The 18,940-nt window shown below is 41.3% G+C and overlaps 1 protein-coding gene across 5 annotated transcripts in view; it reads right to left on the bottom strand.

Moving 5' to 3' along the window:
- Positions 1–18,940, bottom strand: part of hecw1a (HECT, C2 and WW domain containing E3 ubiquitin protein ligase 1a) — a 101,265-nt gene that overhangs the window by 3,429 nt on the left and 78,896 nt on the right. For all 5 annotated transcript variants that reach the window (XM_087845838.1, XM_087845841.1, XM_087845837.1 and 2 more), the window contains 14 exons: positions 18,560–18,745; positions 17,593–17,727; positions 15,540–15,654; positions 15,356–15,452; positions 14,027–14,110; positions 13,824–13,930; positions 9,211–9,325; positions 8,639–8,752; positions 7,951–8,103; positions 6,066–6,164; positions 5,812–5,941; positions 4,395–4,541; positions 4,134–4,248; positions 3,492–3,690 (listed from right to left, as the gene is read on the bottom strand). In XM_087845838.1, the coding sequence (XP_087701964.1) occupies positions 3,492–3,690; positions 4,134–4,248; positions 4,395–4,541; positions 5,812–5,941; positions 6,066–6,164; positions 7,951–8,103; positions 8,639–8,752; positions 9,211–9,325; positions 13,824–13,930; positions 14,027–14,110; positions 15,356–15,452; positions 15,540–15,654; positions 17,593–17,727; positions 18,560–18,745 (1,796 nt within the window). The remainder of the gene's footprint in view (positions 1–3,491; positions 3,691–4,133; positions 4,249–4,394; positions 4,542–5,811; positions 5,942–6,065; positions 6,165–7,950; positions 8,104–8,638; positions 8,753–9,210; positions 9,326–13,823; positions 13,931–14,026; positions 14,111–15,355; positions 15,453–15,539; positions 15,655–17,592; positions 17,728–18,559; positions 18,746–18,940) is intronic.

Below are 18,940 nucleotides of genomic sequence, written 5' to 3'. Positions count from 1 at the left end.
AGTGGAATTGTAAAGCGCTTTGGGGGTCTTGAAAAGTCCATTAATATTATGTCAGGTTCATCTGAAATGGCTGACACGTTTTGTTCGACATCGAAGTCCCACAGAGATGTGGTGCTATCTGCATGGTAAAAATCTCTGGCTAGCTGGGGGTGACCATGTAAATTACAGAACAAACAGTCAATGTTAAAATATTTAAATGTCTGAATCTGAAATCTGAATGTGTCAGCTTCGTGTCTGATCAGTTTTATATCAAAGATGGATGAGGCCGTCCAAAAAGATCAGCCCTAGTAATACTTATGTACCATTTACAGATAACACATCATTATCCTGTCCACCTCCCCTCATTTCCACCCGTTGCAATACATGTATGTCTCTCCCTGAGCCTGGTTCTGCTGGAAGTTTCTTTCTCTTTCTGTGTTGCCGAGTTCTTGCCCACAGGTTTGATTGTTGGAGTTTTCTCTCTGTTATCGTAAGGTCTTTACTTTACAATATAAAGTGCCTTGAGGCAGCACGTCTTGTGTTTTGACACATGAATTCAGTAGAACTGAACTGAACTGAATTATCAGCGCAGTGCAGGCACATACAAAATGAGTCTTTTGGAGTTGAACAGCTGATTTAAAAACAGGACTGTTTTGAAGAATATCTTCTGTATTACTGCCACCTACTGGATTGCTCAAAGTTGTAATGCCCAGATTAATGTAACATTCAATAAGCCAATGACGGCCCTGTTGACTATATCAGTCAACAGGGCCGTCATTGGCTTATTGAATGTTACAATGTTACATAAATCAACTGGTCTGGAGCAGTGAGTGTAGCTGGTGTAGCTGCATCAAAAATAACACGTAAAAACACTTTTTCATGACAAGATTGACTGCCTAATAGTTAAAGCTATTTAGATGTAGTGGAAAGACAGACAACTAATGGTGCAGAGGAATCTTTTAGTTCCTTGAAAGAAAGTTCCTGTGTCCAGTGCAAATACTACTATGGTGACCTATGTCGGAAGTGATTTTGAAAAAATTAGGAAGCTGTCGATTCGAAGTATCCCACGTCTGAAAAAGGCTGGACACAGTCCCATACACACCATTTCCACACTTCCTATTATTAGCTGAACAACAGAACGATGTGAGTGCTCCAGGCAAGTATCAAACACCTGCACCTTTTCCCTCCTTTGCAGTAAAACCTGACTCTTGCATACTTTCTGCTGAGCACTGCTTGTTTATCAAATTAACATCTGACTCCAAGGTCGGAGAACAATTTCTCATCTAGCTGCACTGCAGAGGCGGGAGAGCCAAACAGCCTCTCTGCTGATCAATGTCAACACATTTGAACTGTATATCCTGTATACAGCCTCAACAAAATAATACACTGCTGCAGTCAATCAAAGTCCAGGTACTTTGACATGGCAGACAGTTTTACTGCAGCTTTGATGTCAAGGGAACAACCTTCATGACCTCAGGTGGCTTTATTACACCCAAAATCATGTAAGGCGATCGGTATTTACACATACTGACATCAAATACAAACATGTTGTTTACATGTTTGTATTTCAGCAATACGTTAATAATGAAAACACAAGACACTGGACAAATGTTACGGTAATATAAAAGATGCACACTATGTTGAGATGTAACCACCTCTTTGTAATTCGCACCATCTATCCCCCACTCACACATCTGCATTGAAATGTAGTAAACCTCAGAGATGGTCGAGCTCTGGCAAGATAATTACATGGAGTTAAACGACTGTTTTCCATCTACAGACTGGGATGTCTTTCAACAAGATGATGACATGGTAGAGGCGTTTACAGGGTATATTCACTTGTGTGCTGACACTGTGTGTCAGAAATATTCATTACTATCCAACTATATCCAAACGACAACCAGCACAACTCCTGAATTAAAACAAGGCATTAGAATAAGCTTTCAAAAGAATGGGAAATGGAGCTGAAAGCAGTTTAAAAAGACCTCAAAGGAAAATTACCAAAAAAGCATGAGCACAACATCACTGACCAATCAGAGAAGACTTCTCAAGAAAGAAGTCAGAAATACTGCATGTTGTAAATGAACTTAGGGCTGCTCGATTATGGCAAAAATGATAATCACGATTATTTTCACTGAAATTGAGATCTCGATTATTTGACGATATTTATTTAACAATAACAATGTGTTGAATAATGACTTTAAAGATTGTCAAAAAATAATATAAAATAGTGTGCAAATACTGATAACAGTGCAAATGTTTGCAATATAAGAAATAAATGAAAAATGTAAACATCTATGTTTAGTGAACTTTGCAGTGTTGCTCTGTGGTGCAGCTACGACACTGTAGCAAAGTTTACACACTGTGTCTACTTGATCCACGTCTGACTCCACGAACCCATAATGTTTCCACACCACTGAAGTTTTTTTTACCTCTTTTTTCAACCAACAGCAGTCACTCTCCTCTCCAAATAACTTCTGCTTAGCTTTCCAAGCTTCCCTCGGGTCCTCTTAATCAGCGGTCCCCAACCCCCGGGCCTCGGACCGCTACCGGTCCGTGAGTTGTTTGGTACCGGGCAGCGATAGTTGAGGCTCAGGTGTGAAATGTATAGTTTTCAGGGTTTTTATCGGTTTTCAGCGTTATTTTGTTATCGTTTTTATCGTCTACTCGGTTTTCCTGGGTCTTTTCACGTGTGTTATGAATAAATTTTCTTTTTATTGGGACCGGTACTAGTTTTATTTTGTTGTATTTATCCGCGACACCTTAAAGGCCGGTCCGTGAAAATATTGTCGGGCATAAACCGGTCCGTGGCGCAAAAAAGGTTGGGGACCGCTGCTCTTAATTGTTGTGACACGTGTTCGAAATGCAGAGAGGTGCGCTCGATTTGCCACACGGAGCAGCGCGAGAGTAAAGCACGAGGGAGGGGCTAATAATCGGCTCAGTCATTTTTAATGATCGTTGAAAGCCCAGATCGTAATCGTGATTAAAATTCGATTAATTGAGCAGCCCCAAATGAACTGGTCCTATGACAGCGTACTGGAGAAATGTGTCTGTTAGTTGAACCTCAGATTCAAGAGGAACAACGCAGTTCCTTATCCTGGTCGTGGAACAACAGATCAGTTCTTAATCCTCTTGAGGACGTTCGAGAGTATGTGGGGGTTTGTACAATCTGTCTACGTGTATTTTTTGGACTTTTGTGGATTTCTGGTGGGTGTCGTTGATTCTGTTCATGGTAGAACAGGTACAGCCAGGTGATTGTCATAAAGGTTCAGATTTTAGCTAAATAGGTTTTTAGTTCCATCATTTGGGAACTATTTTTACCAGCTGATAAATCTACATTTTGGTGCTGAAGTGCCATCCTCCTGATTGCTTGTTTTAAAAATACACACATGCAGGCTTTGTAGAAAACTGTGCTGTGCTGTTCCTGGTGGCCAGGATGAGCTCACTCTACTTGAACCATGTTCCTTACTGATTGTAAAGAACAGGTAGGAGTGCAGAAGAGGACTAGATACCTGGGTAGCGATGTCACTTTGCCCCACTTCTCAATGCAGAAGCGCCGGAGGCCATTCGAACCTCGCAAGGCGGCAAAGCCTTCGTAGGGAACGCTGGATGTCCCCGTGACAAACTGCAGCAGACGGAGGCGTTGCTCATTGTTGAAGCGCTCCACTGCAGCCCAAAACCAGCGCATCACTATGTGGCCGTCATGGTAACCTAGCATGTGCGACATCACATTTAACTAAGGTTACACACATTGACAAAACAAGGATTTTCTGTTATTCATTTGCAGTTAAAATAGTGGCAACCCATATTTAACTTAGTCCAAACTGCTCTAAAAACAGGATTTTCTGCTGTTGTACAGCTAATATACTCATTTCTGTGCTCACTGTGTAAGCACAGAAATCCCACACACCTGCTGTTCAAGTATTTTGTTTACGAGGGGCAGCCACTCTGCAGAAAGTTGGCTTAATGTGAGCCAATGTAACGTGAAGACTGGAGCTAAACCATCTTGATTCAGACAGAAGACAAACTCATAATAATCCAGGATTATTTTGGGAAGAGCCCCAGCATAAAGGTAGTAGTGCTAAAGAACAAAAATAATGAGCTGCAAATATCAAAGAGTCAATATTTCTTTCTATTTTCTTTGTCTAACACACCTCCTCTATACTCGGTGTTGTTTCTCCAGTCACCGAGGTCAATCTCCACCGTCCCAGCAATGACCAGCTCCAGCTCCCGTGCATCGAACACCGACACCAGCCTGGAGTCCACCACCTGGAAAGGAAGGAACAAAAGGTTCAGCTCTTTGTGCCAACATTTATTTCCATGTGTGTATTATGATGCTTTGAGGTTGCAGGCACTAGGAAGTGAACTGTGTGTTGCAAGCACTGACGAGTTGTTGAAAACCTTGTGTCGTTTACCTCGTAGAAGCCTCGGACCAGCGCCTCCGTCTGTTGCACCACTCCTCTCTCCACCCTCCACTTGGCCATTCGCTCTATATAATCCTTCTTGTTCTTCTCAGTTACTTGGAGGTTGGCGCCACCAGACTTTAGCTCACGCTCCGTTACCTGGCAGCACAGTTAGAAGAGTAAAGAGGTAAATAACAGCAGTGTGGAAAGTCAGTGACATTATAGCCTCGACAGGTGAAAAACAAAAAGGAAATGAGCAGGTGTTAAACTTTACTCCTCAAAAAAATGTAAAACAAATCACATTTTAATTGACTTTTGATTAGGGATGGGTACCGGTGTCCGGTGCCGTGATGGCACCGGTTCTGTCATAAACAGTAGTAACCAGACCGAAAAGCAGCACACATTTCGGTGCTTTTTTTCCTGAGCTGTGATAAACTTTAGATTCTAGCCAATCATTTTACGTTTCGAGGATAGTAGGCGGGTCCAGGTACGTACGTTCTGTTAGAGCAGAGCTACAGATTAAAAATGCCCAAGGTGAAGCGGTCAAAAGTCTGGCTGTACTTCACAGCAAAAGATGCAAACTCAGCAGCTGCAACAAGTGCTTTAAGCTGATACTGTGATGCTGTCAAAGGAGGTAACACCTCAAATCTGATGAAACACCTGGCGACGCATAGCGTTTTTTTAAAAGCCGAGAAATGCGCCGTATTTGATAGCTTGCTGCGAGACCTCACACCGAGCACATCTACTGCGGGTGTGGTGCCTGTTATCGACCCGGAGTTAGCAACATCCCCCAAAAACCCGAAGAGGAGAGTCCTGGCCCCTAGCCCTGCCAGTGTAGCAGAAATGATGAGGATGATGATGCAGCAGCCGTTCTTCTCTGCGTGAGTAGCTTAATGTTGTTCGTGTGTAATTTACGTTGAGTAGGCTAACCACGTTATTACATTAATGCATGTAAGGTGAACTAGCAAACACCGTCGTAGTTACATGCAGCTGTCTTCTTGTTTGATGGCAGATACTCCCTTCACCCTGGACAAAAAGGCTAAAATGACCAAAGAAAAAGTGGAAAACAGTTAAACATGAGAGGTTTTTGGACAAAGTTTGTGTTTTTTCCATTGTTTAGCACTGCTTCCAGCCAAGAGTGATACCATATATGCCCCATAGCTGCAGAAAAGGCTAACATTGTTATCTTTTTACAAAAAAAACAGCTGAACATGAGAGGTTTTTGGACCAATTTTGTGTTCTCCATTCTTTAAGCACCGGTTTGAGCACCGTTTAAGCACCGGCACCGTTTCAAAAGTACCGGTCTGGCACCGGTATCGGATAAAACCTAAACGATACCCATCCCTACTTTTGATGCTCTGATTAAAAAGTGTTCATCCATCTGCCGCGACTGGTGGTGGGTCAGTGACACACACACACACACACTGACCTGGCCAAACACCTCCTCGTTGACAGTGAAGGTTAGGTCGAGGATGTCGGTGATGTCGTTGTCTTTCATCCACTGTAGAGACTGATGAAACTCCTCATCCAGATACTCCAGATCAGACAGGTCCGTCGCCCTGAGACAGACGCAAAAGTCAAAGGCACTGACACACAACTGCCACGCTTCACTCGCTCCTCAAATGTTCATCACTAACACATTAGCTGTAACTGTTTCAACTGAAACTACGTGTGTGTACTGACAGTCTGAGCAGCGCCTTGTAGAACGGTCTAGTAAAGAAAGCGTCCAGCAGATACTGATGGATCAGAGCCAGGCCCAGGATGCGACCACTGAAACGGAACCTGGAGACACACAAACCCAACATTTGCTTCAGAATCACACAAACAAGCCCGGGTGGCCCACTGGTTTAGTGGTGTACCGTCACATTATGGAAAGAAGGGTCTAGATTGTAATCTCATGATCACCTGGGACCTTTCTATGTGGCGTTCGCAGGTTCTCCCTTTACCTAATGGGTTTTCACCAACAGTGCAGAGACACGTTAGCTTAATTAGTGTTTTTAAATTGGCTGACACCAACTTTCTTTCACTGTTGTACTTAATTGATCACAATTTCAAGGCAACCCAAGTCTTTTAGGGGCACAAAGACAACCTTTGCTAATTGGACAGTGCCTAATTATTTGGGAACAAAGTGATTTCTGCAACCCTCACCAGATTTAGAGTAATGTCCAAAACGCCAGGCCTTGAATATATTTGTATGGTTCCTCCTACTTTTATTCCCGTGTGCATTATTTTTTGTCTCAGCATCCTGATTATCATGCACGACGCTCCGAGCAAGGATCAGCAAACAGAAAGATGCTGATGATGCCTGTGTTTTCATAAAAAGTGCATGTTGAACAAGACAACTATGGAAGGCGTTCACTGTTGAACGACCACAGGGAACGACAGGAACACAAAAGAATGAATGCTGCTCCTAAAGTTTATGTTAGGAGAAACCCTGCATCACATGTGAGGGAAATACTGAAAAATAGCGTAACATATGGGTAACATGTAGCAGTGAGCCGAGGGCAGTCATGTCTTGGACTGAGACTTTCTTATTCTCTTCATTATGACAGGACAGCCCACTTTTAAACGCTTCTGCTGTGGACAGACAACTGACAACTGAAGCATGCTTTAAGAACCTGTCTTATGTCAGTGACAGCTTTTCACATATTTCATTTCATGCTTGTTTGTTCACATTGTAAAATGTGTAAGGAACTGAAAGGTGATGGCCTTCATTGTGTGTTCCCAGTCAAAACACTCATCTGTGGTCTGAATATATTTATAAAAGAGGCTTTTTATTATTTTTCAATTCAATTCAGTTTTATTTATACAGCGCCAAATCACAACAACAGTTCCCTCAATGTGCTTCATATTATAAGGTCGACCTACAATAATATGAACAATGCCGGGCATCCTCTGCACACGGTCGTAAACAATCAGAGGAGCCTATTCAGCGACAGGCTGCTTCTCCCCAAGTCAAAAACCAACAGACTTAAAAACTCTTTTGTCCCACACGCCATCAAACTGTTTAACTCCTCACTGGAGGGGAGAGGGAGGAGAAACAGGGGGACAAGGGAGGGCGGGAACAGCTGAGCTGCAGGTGCTTTTCTACACTGTGTAATATTTGTTTTTGTTTTGTCTTTTTTCTTATATTCGACTGTGCAATAATCACTGTGCAATATACTCACTCAAATGAGCAATCCTATTTATCCATATTGTATATTCTGTATCTATATATGTGTATATGTGTATATATGGTGTATTTATGCTTATATCCTTACTCTCATTTCCCTTAATGTATCTGTAACATGCAACTTCTTTCGGTGCTATGCTACTGGAAACTGAATTTCCCGGAGGAACCCACCCAAGGGATTAATAAAGTTTCATCTAATCTAATCTAATCTAATACAGAGAAAAACCCAACAATGATATGACCCCCTATGAGCAGCACTTTGGCGACAGTGGGAAGGAAAAACTCCCTTTTAACAGGAAGAAACCTCCGACCGAACCAGGCTCAGGGAGGGGCGGGGCCATCTGCTGCGACCGGTTGGGGTGAGAGAAGGACGTGAGTATGCGTCACACAGCTTACCATTCCAGATGGTTCTCAACAAACGCTGACATGGGGCTGATCTGCACGGTGTAGGTGTCATTGGCTGAGTATTCGAACAGGCCGTAGTATGGATTGAACAGCTCCTGAGACAAGAGGAAGAAGAACTCTCTGGAAGGACCGCTGTAATCTAACCTGAAGAGAGAAGATGCAACTTCAACTGACAATACAGGCTAATTCTGGACTGCTAAACGGTGTTTAAGTAGTCGACTGTGAACTAAATGCTAATACGACTATTGATCGGATTTGTGCTGCACTTGAGTACAGGAGTGAATGTAAGCATTTCTGAAGACGCCAGTGCTGCCAGAGCTAAGCTGCCAGAAACTGAGAGGTCACTGAGGTCACGCCATCACACGGGGCCTCTACCTTCATGCATGAAAACTCATTTCTGCGCTGAGAAAGATTCTAACTGCGGTGCGTGCAGTCCCGGTGTGAGCTTGTGGAGTGGTCATGTTTCTAGATGACAGCACGTACAGTATGGCCGCATTACGCATTCTAGTTTTCAGTGGATTCATCTAGTGGTGCATTGTAGTTGTATGTGTGTAGTTGGCATGGGTGAGCACTCAGCTTCTTCCTCACACAGTTTGAGGCCTCTAAAGTGTGTGACAGCAGTACTGTAGGCACTGCAGTGGTACATCCACGGTCACCTGTTCGTGGTTGTTTGTCTTACCCCTCCTCCCCAAGGAACGTGACATAGAGTTTATTCCTCTGCAGCTCTTTGCGTGAATATGCCATCACTTGGTTGAAGGTTCCTTCCAGTAGATGTTCTCTCCTGATGAGCAACCTACAACAAGCAGGACAGCTGAAACGCACCGATATACCCCAAAAAACCTCACCACTGTTTAAGCAATGCTGACACATTCATACAACATAAGTATCATTTCTAAAGAGGCGCTCTGTTTGATTACTGAGAAACACATTTAAAAAAAGACTTCACCACTCTCCTTTATAGCTACGACCAGTGAACAAATATGTCTTTGGACGTATTTTAAAGTTGCATCAGGACCTATGCTGATACATGTGCAATGTAAATAAATACATGGGCATCAAACTCTGCCATGATAAAACGAGTTGCTCCATTTGGGTCTTACTTCGATTCAGTTTTATTCATATAAAGCCAAAAGTTGCCTCAAGGGTCTCAAACCTCGAGGTAAAAACCCCAATAATAGACAGAAAACCCCAACAATCAAAGGACCCCCTGTGAGCAAGCACTTGGCAACAGTGGGAAGGAAAAACTCTCACTTGATCTTTCCTGGCCCCTGGGCGTATCCTTTAGCTTCTAATTTCCTGTAGAAGTTTCGCAGTTTGGCTTCAAAGTCTCTGCGGTAAGGAGCTGGAGCCCTGGCCCTCTGCAGGCCTGCACACAGAACACAAGTTGCATTACTCTGCCAGTCAGTAAAACTGCAGTTACAGTTACACTCAGCCAGTTATGTGAAGGGAATCACCATCTAGTCCACCAAACAGTCTAACAACAGATTATGAAACCCTCTGAGGCAAAACCTTTTTCAAAGGAATGCCAAATAAAAACGAACTGGTTTCTGCATACAAACATTTTTTCTATGTAACACTCACTCACATTCATACTCCAGTGGATGTAGGTCTCCCAGATGGACAGAAACTTGGGGTTAATATCTTGCCCGAGGATATCTGGCATACAGACTGGAGCAGTCCGAAATCTAAACCATCAGCCATCCAATTATTAAGTACCAGCTCTTCCTCCTGAGCTACAGCCACCACTGTTCTGCCACCCAGTTCTTCTGCCTGTGTCACACTGAAAATATGTGCTTCTTGCACAAGTTGGGAAGTTGTTCTACCAACTTTGTTTTGTTCAAAGTGGGAGGCAGGATACAGCCTAGGCAGGTGGCCAGGCTGTCACGGGCCTATTGACTTTATTTCATATCTCACTGCCAGAGATGGGCAGTAACGCGTTACTGTAATCTGATTACTTTTTTCAAGTAACGAGTAAAGTAGGGGATTACTATTGCAAAAACGGTAATTAGATTACCGTTACTTCCCCGTAGGAACGCTGCGTTACTGCGTTACTAAAACCGTGATTTTTTGCGAGAATGTCTCATGACAGTGACGTAAGCGACGTTCGTGACAACAGCTGTGTGCAGATCAACAATGGATCATATATCGAGTGCAGAGAGAGTATGAGCGTGCAGCGTTTAAAGCGTGGAAGTACTGACCTTACTTTGAGTTTGATTCCATAAAAAGTGACAAAAACATTAGTGTCCGTTGTGCGTGGGAAGAAAACTTCTTTTTACAGCGAAAAAACCCCTAAACTTCCAAACAAGCACCGAGTAGCTACGACGTAATGAGAAACTCACAGAGAAACTCGCGGATTCTTCCACTGACCGCTGCACACCTGCACCAGGATAAACCTCCGCCTACTCTACTCCTGCTTTACAGGTGAAAACAGAGCAACAGGACCGCTAGTCTTTGACTTTATTTATTTTCTGCTGTGTTTTACTTGCATCTATTTGAAAGACTGAGTGTAAACAAAAAAATATTTTATTTTATGTGCTGGAATGTGCAGAAAATAGGTTTAAATATTAAACAAATTTCTTCCAGTCAGAGAATGTTGCATATAATTAAATTTTTACTTGATGCATAAAGTTAAAAGATTAAAACTAATAAAACAAGTTTTAAAAAGAGACTTTTCCATTTGATTACATTTTGTATGATGATTACGCAGAAAAAGTAGAATTGGGCTGAAAGATCTATCGCTTTATCACCTATTCAGGTTGTAAATCGTGTTTTTAAAAAGTAACTAAGTAACTAAGTAACTAATTACTTTTGAAAATAAGTAATCAGTAAAGTAACGGGATTACTTTTTTGGGGAAGTAATCAGTAATTACTTACTGATTACTTTTTTCAAGTAACTTGACCAACACTGCTCACTGCTAAGAAAAAGCAGTCACTAGTCTTATCAAGCTGTTAACCACTAGAATCCACTTTACAGTAATAACTGCAGCACAGTAAACAGTCAGCTCCATTAGATATCATCCAGCTGCAAAAACAAAAAAACAACCTGCACTTGTTCCTCATCTTGTACACACTGTGTGATAACATCTGCTTATTCTTACTTGTAACTCAGAAAAATTAAGCACACGTTTTTCTTGCTGAGGTTTTGGGTTTTACTCTCCTGGTGGCCGCTGGCTAACACCTGGCATTTATGGTGATATAATGTTCCCCAGACTTTCACTCTTCTTCTCTTTGCCTGTGTGAGTTCATTGCTAATCGGCTCTCGTTTTACTTCCTGTCTTGTCCTGAAGGATCGTTTCTGTGCTCACCTCCCTTTGTTCTTTTCATGCCTGCATTAGTGTCTGATTGAATTGACCTGTTCTCTTTGTTCTTTATTATTTAGTCCATAAATGACTCTCCCTCATTTTCTTCTGCTGACTCACATTTTTTAAAAATTATTTAGCGTAAGTAAGTTCATTGGCTCTTCCTGTCACAGTGTGACGTGGTGTTTAATTAACTGTGAGGCTAATTACAGTTCCTTGTTTTTCTACCCATCTGCTGGCTCCTGTTGTCTGCACATTAGTTGCTCTCATCTGTGACAGTCGAGACTTCTTCCTTCATGTCACTCCTCATTCATTTCCCTTCAATCTTGGTGCTAAAGTTATCAAATTATAGCAAAAAAAATCCTTTACAGCATTAAAGGATCAAACATGCTTCAAGGGTCAGTAAGAAGTAAAAGTAGGCAGCGACGGATAGTTCTAACGGTGAATGAGTGATATGAAGCGGTGCAGCGTTCATCGTTTCAACAAAGACAATAGCACAACTAATGAATGAAACACATTTACAGACCAGGCTTCCCTGCTGTGACCTAGTTTCCTTTTATAGAATCTCCCATCAAGAACACGCACACCCCAAATCACACTCACAAAAACACTGTTGAGGCCTGTTAGAAGTCTGCTGGAGCTCATTAAGATAAGATTAGAGCAGCATCGCACAGCACAGCGTGTCTATTATGAGTTGTCACTGTGTGTGAGTGTCTATTGTGTGCACTGTGATGGGCTCCAGATTTCATCACCTGCATATGAGATCAGCTTTTTTGTGTTTTTTGCACACATGGTTGCTTCAAACAGCAGGTACACACAAGCACACATCCATGAAAATACCCGACAGCAAACACCTCCTGCTGTGTGATACAGTCCAAGAATTCAGTTTTGATGAATGAAATTTTATTCTTTAAATAGAATTTTTACTTAACACTACTTAGCGTGCATGCACGTCTGCTAGCATTAGCTAACAACCTAGCACTCCTACTTCTTGTCCCAAAAAAGTGAAAGAAAGAAAAAGAAAAAGTTTTGATAAACAAACATTAATGTCGAGACTTTAAATGAGTCTAAAACCAATAACGTTGTTGGAAGTCCCCTTCTCCCCCATCCTGGGAAATCTGGATCAGAGATGCTTTGCATTTTAGCAAACTCGAAAAGATTAAATTCACCCTGCGTGGGTCTATGGCCAATTTTTTTAAGATCTGGCAACCCATTTTTGACCATGTTCAGACTTCCCACAACGGTCCCAATTAGACTTTATTCTATTTTATTTTATCTTATGTTTAAGTATATGGACTCTATTGTTCCTGCGCTTTATGATGGCATTTACTTACCTACTTTATACATATTTCTTTTCTCTTACAGATTTGACTTATCTCTACAACTAAGCTGACCACTCATTATGTTTGTGTTTGTGTTTTTTGTTTTTTTTTTTGGTTTGTTTGTTTTGTTTTTTCTGTGTCTGTGTGGGGGTGTGGGCTCTGAAACTCTCTACAGCTCTCTTGTACACTTAGGAACTGTTATCTTGTACTCCAGGGTTTACTATTTGTATTATTAGATTGGACCCTTTCTTTTTTCTTTTTGTACACCCACTGGTACTCCTATAATTATGAGGTGGGAGTGTATGTTTCATATTGTTTTATGTTCTTCAAAAAGAAAACGGCATATTGTTCAATTTGTCTTTTGTAAAAATCGATGCAGAAAATTTAATAAAAATATCTGAGGAAAAAAAAAAAAACAATAACGTCACAGTGGTTATGTCCATCTTTTATATACAGTCTACTGTATTATGGTCACCTGTTATTGGTGAATGCCACATGCATCCTGTTCCTCCATTTCTAGGCTGGAATGCTAAACCAGTAGCATATCACAGATCATACCAATGTAGGGAAATAAATAGGTAGTTTCATGGTTACATGTTATATGTCACAGTTACTATAATGTCAAGTGCTTCTTTTTCTTTCAGCTGCTTCCTTTAGGGGGCGCCATCTCACCCTATCCCCAGCACCCTTCTCTGTTACACTAACTACATTCATGAATCTTATCTGTGTTCTAAGGCCCTAAGGCGCTCTCTTGACATCCGTAACTATACTTCATCATCAACACTGTCAAAGCAAACTTTAAATCTGCGGAGCTCTTTCTCAGCATGAAGCCATACTGCTGCTCACTCATCGACATCCCTCTTAACTTAGCTTAACCAACTCTTTCCCACAGCTTCTTGATCAGCTTGATCCCTCTCTAGTTAGCACAGAGAGAAAGAACAGCTCTCTTAATTCTTGTTTCCTTTTCTTGCACCCTCCACCCTCTTTCAAATTCCACCTTCCGTGTAAGTAAAATCCCATCACTTGTACTTCTTTTTCTCACTTTTTTGGGGGTTATAAATTTGAAATGAAATAAATGTCAAAAAAAAAAATTAAAACTAAACAAAACAACGACAATAGCACACGCTAGCATAATTGTGACACAGAGCCACTATAAAAGTTGCGGCTAGGAATTAATTAGTGAGAATTTGAAAGAGGAACTCATTATAAAGGATGCAGCATCGTTAAAGGAACGAAGTCCTACCGGGAGAGTTCTGTGGCGACGAGGCGGGGGAACAGCGAGGAGAGAAGCTGAGGTTGTGATGGATGGGGTGAGCTGGAACACATGACATGATTTCCTCTTCAAATAAACTGCAAGAAACAGAGCAGAGAAGCAAAACTTTGATTAGTGGTGTGAAAGTAGACACTGGGTTTGAAGCTGAATCCACCTGAATCCAAGTTCTTCACCTTAACAGGATGACCAGGTCAGCGTCACATGACAGCTTCTCCACTCCCTGATTTCCTTCAGTCCTGACGTAGTGGATCTTCTCCCTGAACAATCGAGAGAGAAACGAATTGGTTTGTAATTTGTCTTTTTAAAGATATCTCATCCCTCCCTCAGGTACGACCAGTCTGTCTGCTCCTGCTGCTGAGAGACAGCGTGATGCCACCACCTCCAACATCTCAGCAGCAGTCATCAGTCAGGCAGAGGGACTTATGAAGCATTGTTAACCCTTTAAAACCAGTCAGAGCGGACACGCTCGTTTTGCGCAACTATTTTTAAATCCCGGTAGCTCTGCAACCACAAGAGCTAGCGCAAAATTTTTTTTGCATATGAAACCGTACTTGCATCTTATGCCATCAGCTTGTCCTCGGTCACAGTTTCCTTCCACATATAACTTTGCAAAAACTGCATAAAAAGCACTTGCAGCACCAAAAACATAATATTCCAGAAACACGCTTTGCCGATCCGATCAGCTGTTCATAACACTTCCTAGTCCATCAGCGCGAACTATCGCATGTCCGCCATGACCTGCCCGAAACCGGAAGTGACGTCATTTTCGTGGAAATGTAGTTTTTTTACTATCAGGGCCTCATGAGTCTATACTGATGTTTTTAAAAGTTATGTTTGACTTTATGACTTTCTGTGTGGTTTCTGGGATGCTTAGGACTCATATTGCACTGCTGGAAATAGTTTATTTTGATGCATATGCTGTTTTTTTGCAAATTTGCATTATAATATTTATATTTGTTTTTCCTGCAGTGTATAAAAATTGGTGTATTTCAAAAATAAAACTATGAAGACACTCAAAATAAATTTCCTGTGGTGGGAAACTATTTTGTGCAACTTTTTTGTATTTACAGTTTTGAGGGATAAGCCTCTTAAATTTCTCTAACTAGAAATATATGTTAAAAAAACAAAAACGATTTTCAATTTTTTTGTAGTTTATTGCACTTTTTTTTTACAATTTATGTAATTACTATGCACTTAATGCAGACATATTATTAAAATCTGGGCTGTAATGGTTGTATTGATGTATATCAACTTGAAATGCTCCCAAAAATGGCTCCACAGCATGTAAAAATATAAAGTAAGCTCTGGCGGACTTGGTTCTATGGTAGGTCTTAAAGGGTTAAAAAACACCAAGACAGAGAGACCAATACACTGTGCTGATTATCTACTCATTTTAAGCTTTGTCCGGTTCAAAGTTATCGTTGCCTCTACTTGTCTTTTAATCGTATAAAACAAACCCTAACATGATTGTTAACGACGTTGGCATCAGGCGGATGTTTTACCTCAGTGCATGGTTCCTAGTCAGGCTGGGCTGTCGCTCCTGTAACAAGTCAAATATGTTTGGCTGTCGCAGAAATGCCACTATCTTGTCATTGTAAGCTGGTGAGAGAAGCAGTCAGACATAAACACGGTAAAAGAGCGACTCATCAGTAAAAAATACAAACGATGTGCCGGTGATGGGCTTACATGGAGCGCTCAGCTGCTGTGAGTCAGCATAATGCTGACTTCGTATAGCAGCTACCAAGCTGTTTCCCGGCCTGGCCATCAGAGAAGCCCCTCGACTCCTGGACACATCAGAGGCCTGAAACAAAAACAACGTAAGACTGCTGTCCACATATAATGAAAGATGTAGTCGTGGACATTTTTTATTTATCTCCTGATTAGACTCGACAAGGGAAGAAGGGCGCATGTATATCCTACACTGAGCAGTGTGCCGTGAGAAAAAGAACCTTTATTGTCCTTTTCTGCTGCAGCGGTTTGTCATCCACGTTTCTGCTCCTGCGCTCTTGACAGGGGCCAAAATATGTTTTTCCCAGAGCTAATTTTTACAGTTTTATATGTGAAAAAGTTTCTGGTTTTTAAGTTAAATAAATATGTTAATTACCATTTTGTTGAAAATAAAATGGGTTCAGATTCAGTGAAGTATTTTGAGGTGAGTGCCCCCAAATCTCAATAATACTGTATCAATGAATTCTGAACCTTTAATTTCAAAGATTGAATCCTTGTTTAGGAATGTGTCACCGTCCTTTGGCCTCGTGTTTCATGGTTTCGGCTGTATTTGAAGTCTCAGTTTGTCTCAGTACTCTGTGACGCGCTGCTTTGCTGCCATGTTTTCCCTGAGGTTTTTTGGACTGTCATTAAAGGTCAGCATCCTGCCCTTATTCAGCCTCACATGGATATTGCACAAAGAGCAGAAGCTGTCAAAATGAACATATTGCATTGTAAGACTTTACACCTGGCTCTTTAAAGAGCACTGCGTTCATTCTCTGCCAAATATAAACATTTTACTATCTTACCCAACCCGTCCAGCACAGCGGAAAGATAGAAGGCCAAATGTCATGTGATATTTCACTACAAGCTATAATAAGCAACAGTGCCAAACTAATCCACGGATGGAGACCCCATTAAAATTTGGTTTGATGCAGTCAGAGAAAAACAAAATAAGGAACACTGATACAGCGCTCTACTTTTAATTATTTCTTATTCAAACCTTATTCCCAACAAAACAGATTGCTAGTCCTTCAGTAAAGACTAAAGGACTTTGATCTGGTAAAATATCGTGATTTCCTTATAAGGCTGACTTTAAGAAGAGAGTTAAAAGAATGTGCTGTAACAAATGCAGACTTTAACAGGTTTTTACAAATTAGAATAAGTTTCAAGTCAAGTGTTCTGAAGATCATCGCTGATAAAACAGTCCCAGGGTTAATTATGACAAAAAATAAATGGGTGAAAAAGATATATAAATATAGATATATAAATAAATAGATAAATAATAAATAAATAAATAATAAATAATAAATAGATATATAAATATAGATATAGATATATAAATAAATAAATAAATAATAAATAATAAATAGATATATAAATATAAATATAGATATATAAAGATATATAAAGCAAAAATTGGAAAAGGAGGTGAATTTCCTCTTATGACTGGAAACGTGAGGAAAATTCACTAATAGGTGGAAAAGCCCATCCACTCTGTTTTGGGGGCAGTTTGGATGGAGAAGCTATTTAAATAACGATGGCGTTGGACGTCTTGTTGTGGAATAAAATGTTTCAGGACGTGACCACTACTCCAGCAATTCTTGTTTAAGTTAAAAACAGACATGAAAAAGATAAGATTTAAGATAATGACCTCTTTTGTCTTTTCAGACTCTTGTGGCGCGGCAAGGTCTGCGGTGACGCTGCAGGTGACGCACCTGAGCGGCATCCGCAATCACGCCTCGCTGGCTCAAAAGTCTGTGTCTGTCTAATGTGGTTGTTGCTCATGTGTTTGGCGGCTGACCTGAAAAGCTGCAGCCGAGCCATGTGATTGTGCACAGCGACCGCGTGCGGAAAGAGTAAAAATAAAGTAAAGCAAAAAGTGTGGTAGGGTCGTCATCTGTGTCACATTGGTGCCGAAACCCCGGAGGTGGAAGCGTGACCGGGCCAGCCAGGGGAGGAGCTGGCCTAAATGCTGCCACCCAGCAGGAGCAGTATTTGTAAACCGACAGATGCAGATGGGTTAGAGTACCTCCCCGGCGCTGTAGCTGCGTAGTCTCTGCAGGTGCTGTTTGTGGGCGAGGTGGCCAGGCAGCCGGCCGTTCTGCAGAGGTATCCGAGGGTCGATGAAGGTCGTGGCTCGGCTGTTGTGATCTACAAAGAAAGACTAAGAGACAGACAAAAAAGGACTGAAGCAAACATGTAGATTGATAACAGAAAACACTCATATTCTTTGCTTTTGTTAATCATTCAAAATGAGAGGTTCCAACTGTTAATGGCAGCACCAGCATAAAATAAATACCCAAAGGTAATCTGGAGAGCACTGAGCTGGTTCAGTGTAGTCACATACGGGAAAACGAGAATTATTGTGTGCAATGGATTTGTGATCTTGTTGACTATCAAATAGTTGCCAGGACCAGGTTGGCGAGCACTCAGTCAGTTGATGTCTTCAAAGCTATTTCGGTGAGTCAGAGAAGTCAAACAGATAAATCTGCTACTATATTGAATTTAAATGGGGTCATGCTGGCAATTATAGGCAGTCTGAAAACCTGTTTCTGTCTAAATACATAGAAATTCCCATGAGCCCTTACTTACTCTTCATATTTCATGCCTTAACAGTGCGGTCCAGGTCAACTTTGACCAGGACCAAGAGTTTCCTCAAAATAAGTGTCTTTATCAAATTTTCTACTATTGAAATATTTAGAAAGTGTACATTTCTTATTTGGCATTAATAAATGGATCAGTCATACTCATTTAAAAAGAAAAGAACACCCTAGAACTGTTGGGATTCATTATATAACATCTGTTAAATGCCATCCTCGGTCTATATCGTAAAATAAATTCACATAACCACCATGTGGTGGAAACAGACAGTGCTTATGAAGCTCCTCTCAGCTCCATGACATATCGCTTCACTAACATTTCCAAGCACAAGGACTTGCTGACTATCAGGCACTGACATTTGCTGAAAGGGCATTCGTGTGGGCGAGTTGTCCTACCTTGCCCTGGGGGTCTGTTTTGATTTCCCAACCCCTTGGCAGCTCCAGCTGACTATCTGCAAACTTGTTGAGGAAGACCACAAGGTCCCTGTTATGTTGGTAGCGCTCAAAGTTTCTGGCATCACGGCGCACCTTCAGGATCATGTGCTTTACACAGCTGCTGCTGGTGAACATCCGGTACGCTGCCTATGGTCACAAATTATAGTCACCAAAAAGTATCGAGCGTGGGACTCTTAATAAACCCATTAAACTACTTAATACTACAGTATTTCACCCTGGATAAGAACAGTACTGTGATATACTGCAGATGTGTGATAAAGGAAGATATCAGTGAAAAAGCCCAACAAAGGGCAATAAACATATAATATGTGCTTGTATGTA

The sequence above is a fragment of the Neolamprologus brichardi genome, chromosome 9, assembly GCF_056152115.1.
Source record: "Neolamprologus brichardi isolate AB-2024 chromosome 9, ASM5615211v1, whole genome shotgun sequence".
NCBI classification, from domain to species: Eukaryota; Metazoa; Chordata; class Actinopteri; order Cichliformes; family Cichlidae; genus Neolamprologus; species Neolamprologus brichardi.
Note: the sequence above shows the minus strand (reverse complement) of the source record. Positions and strands in the feature narration are given on the sequence as shown.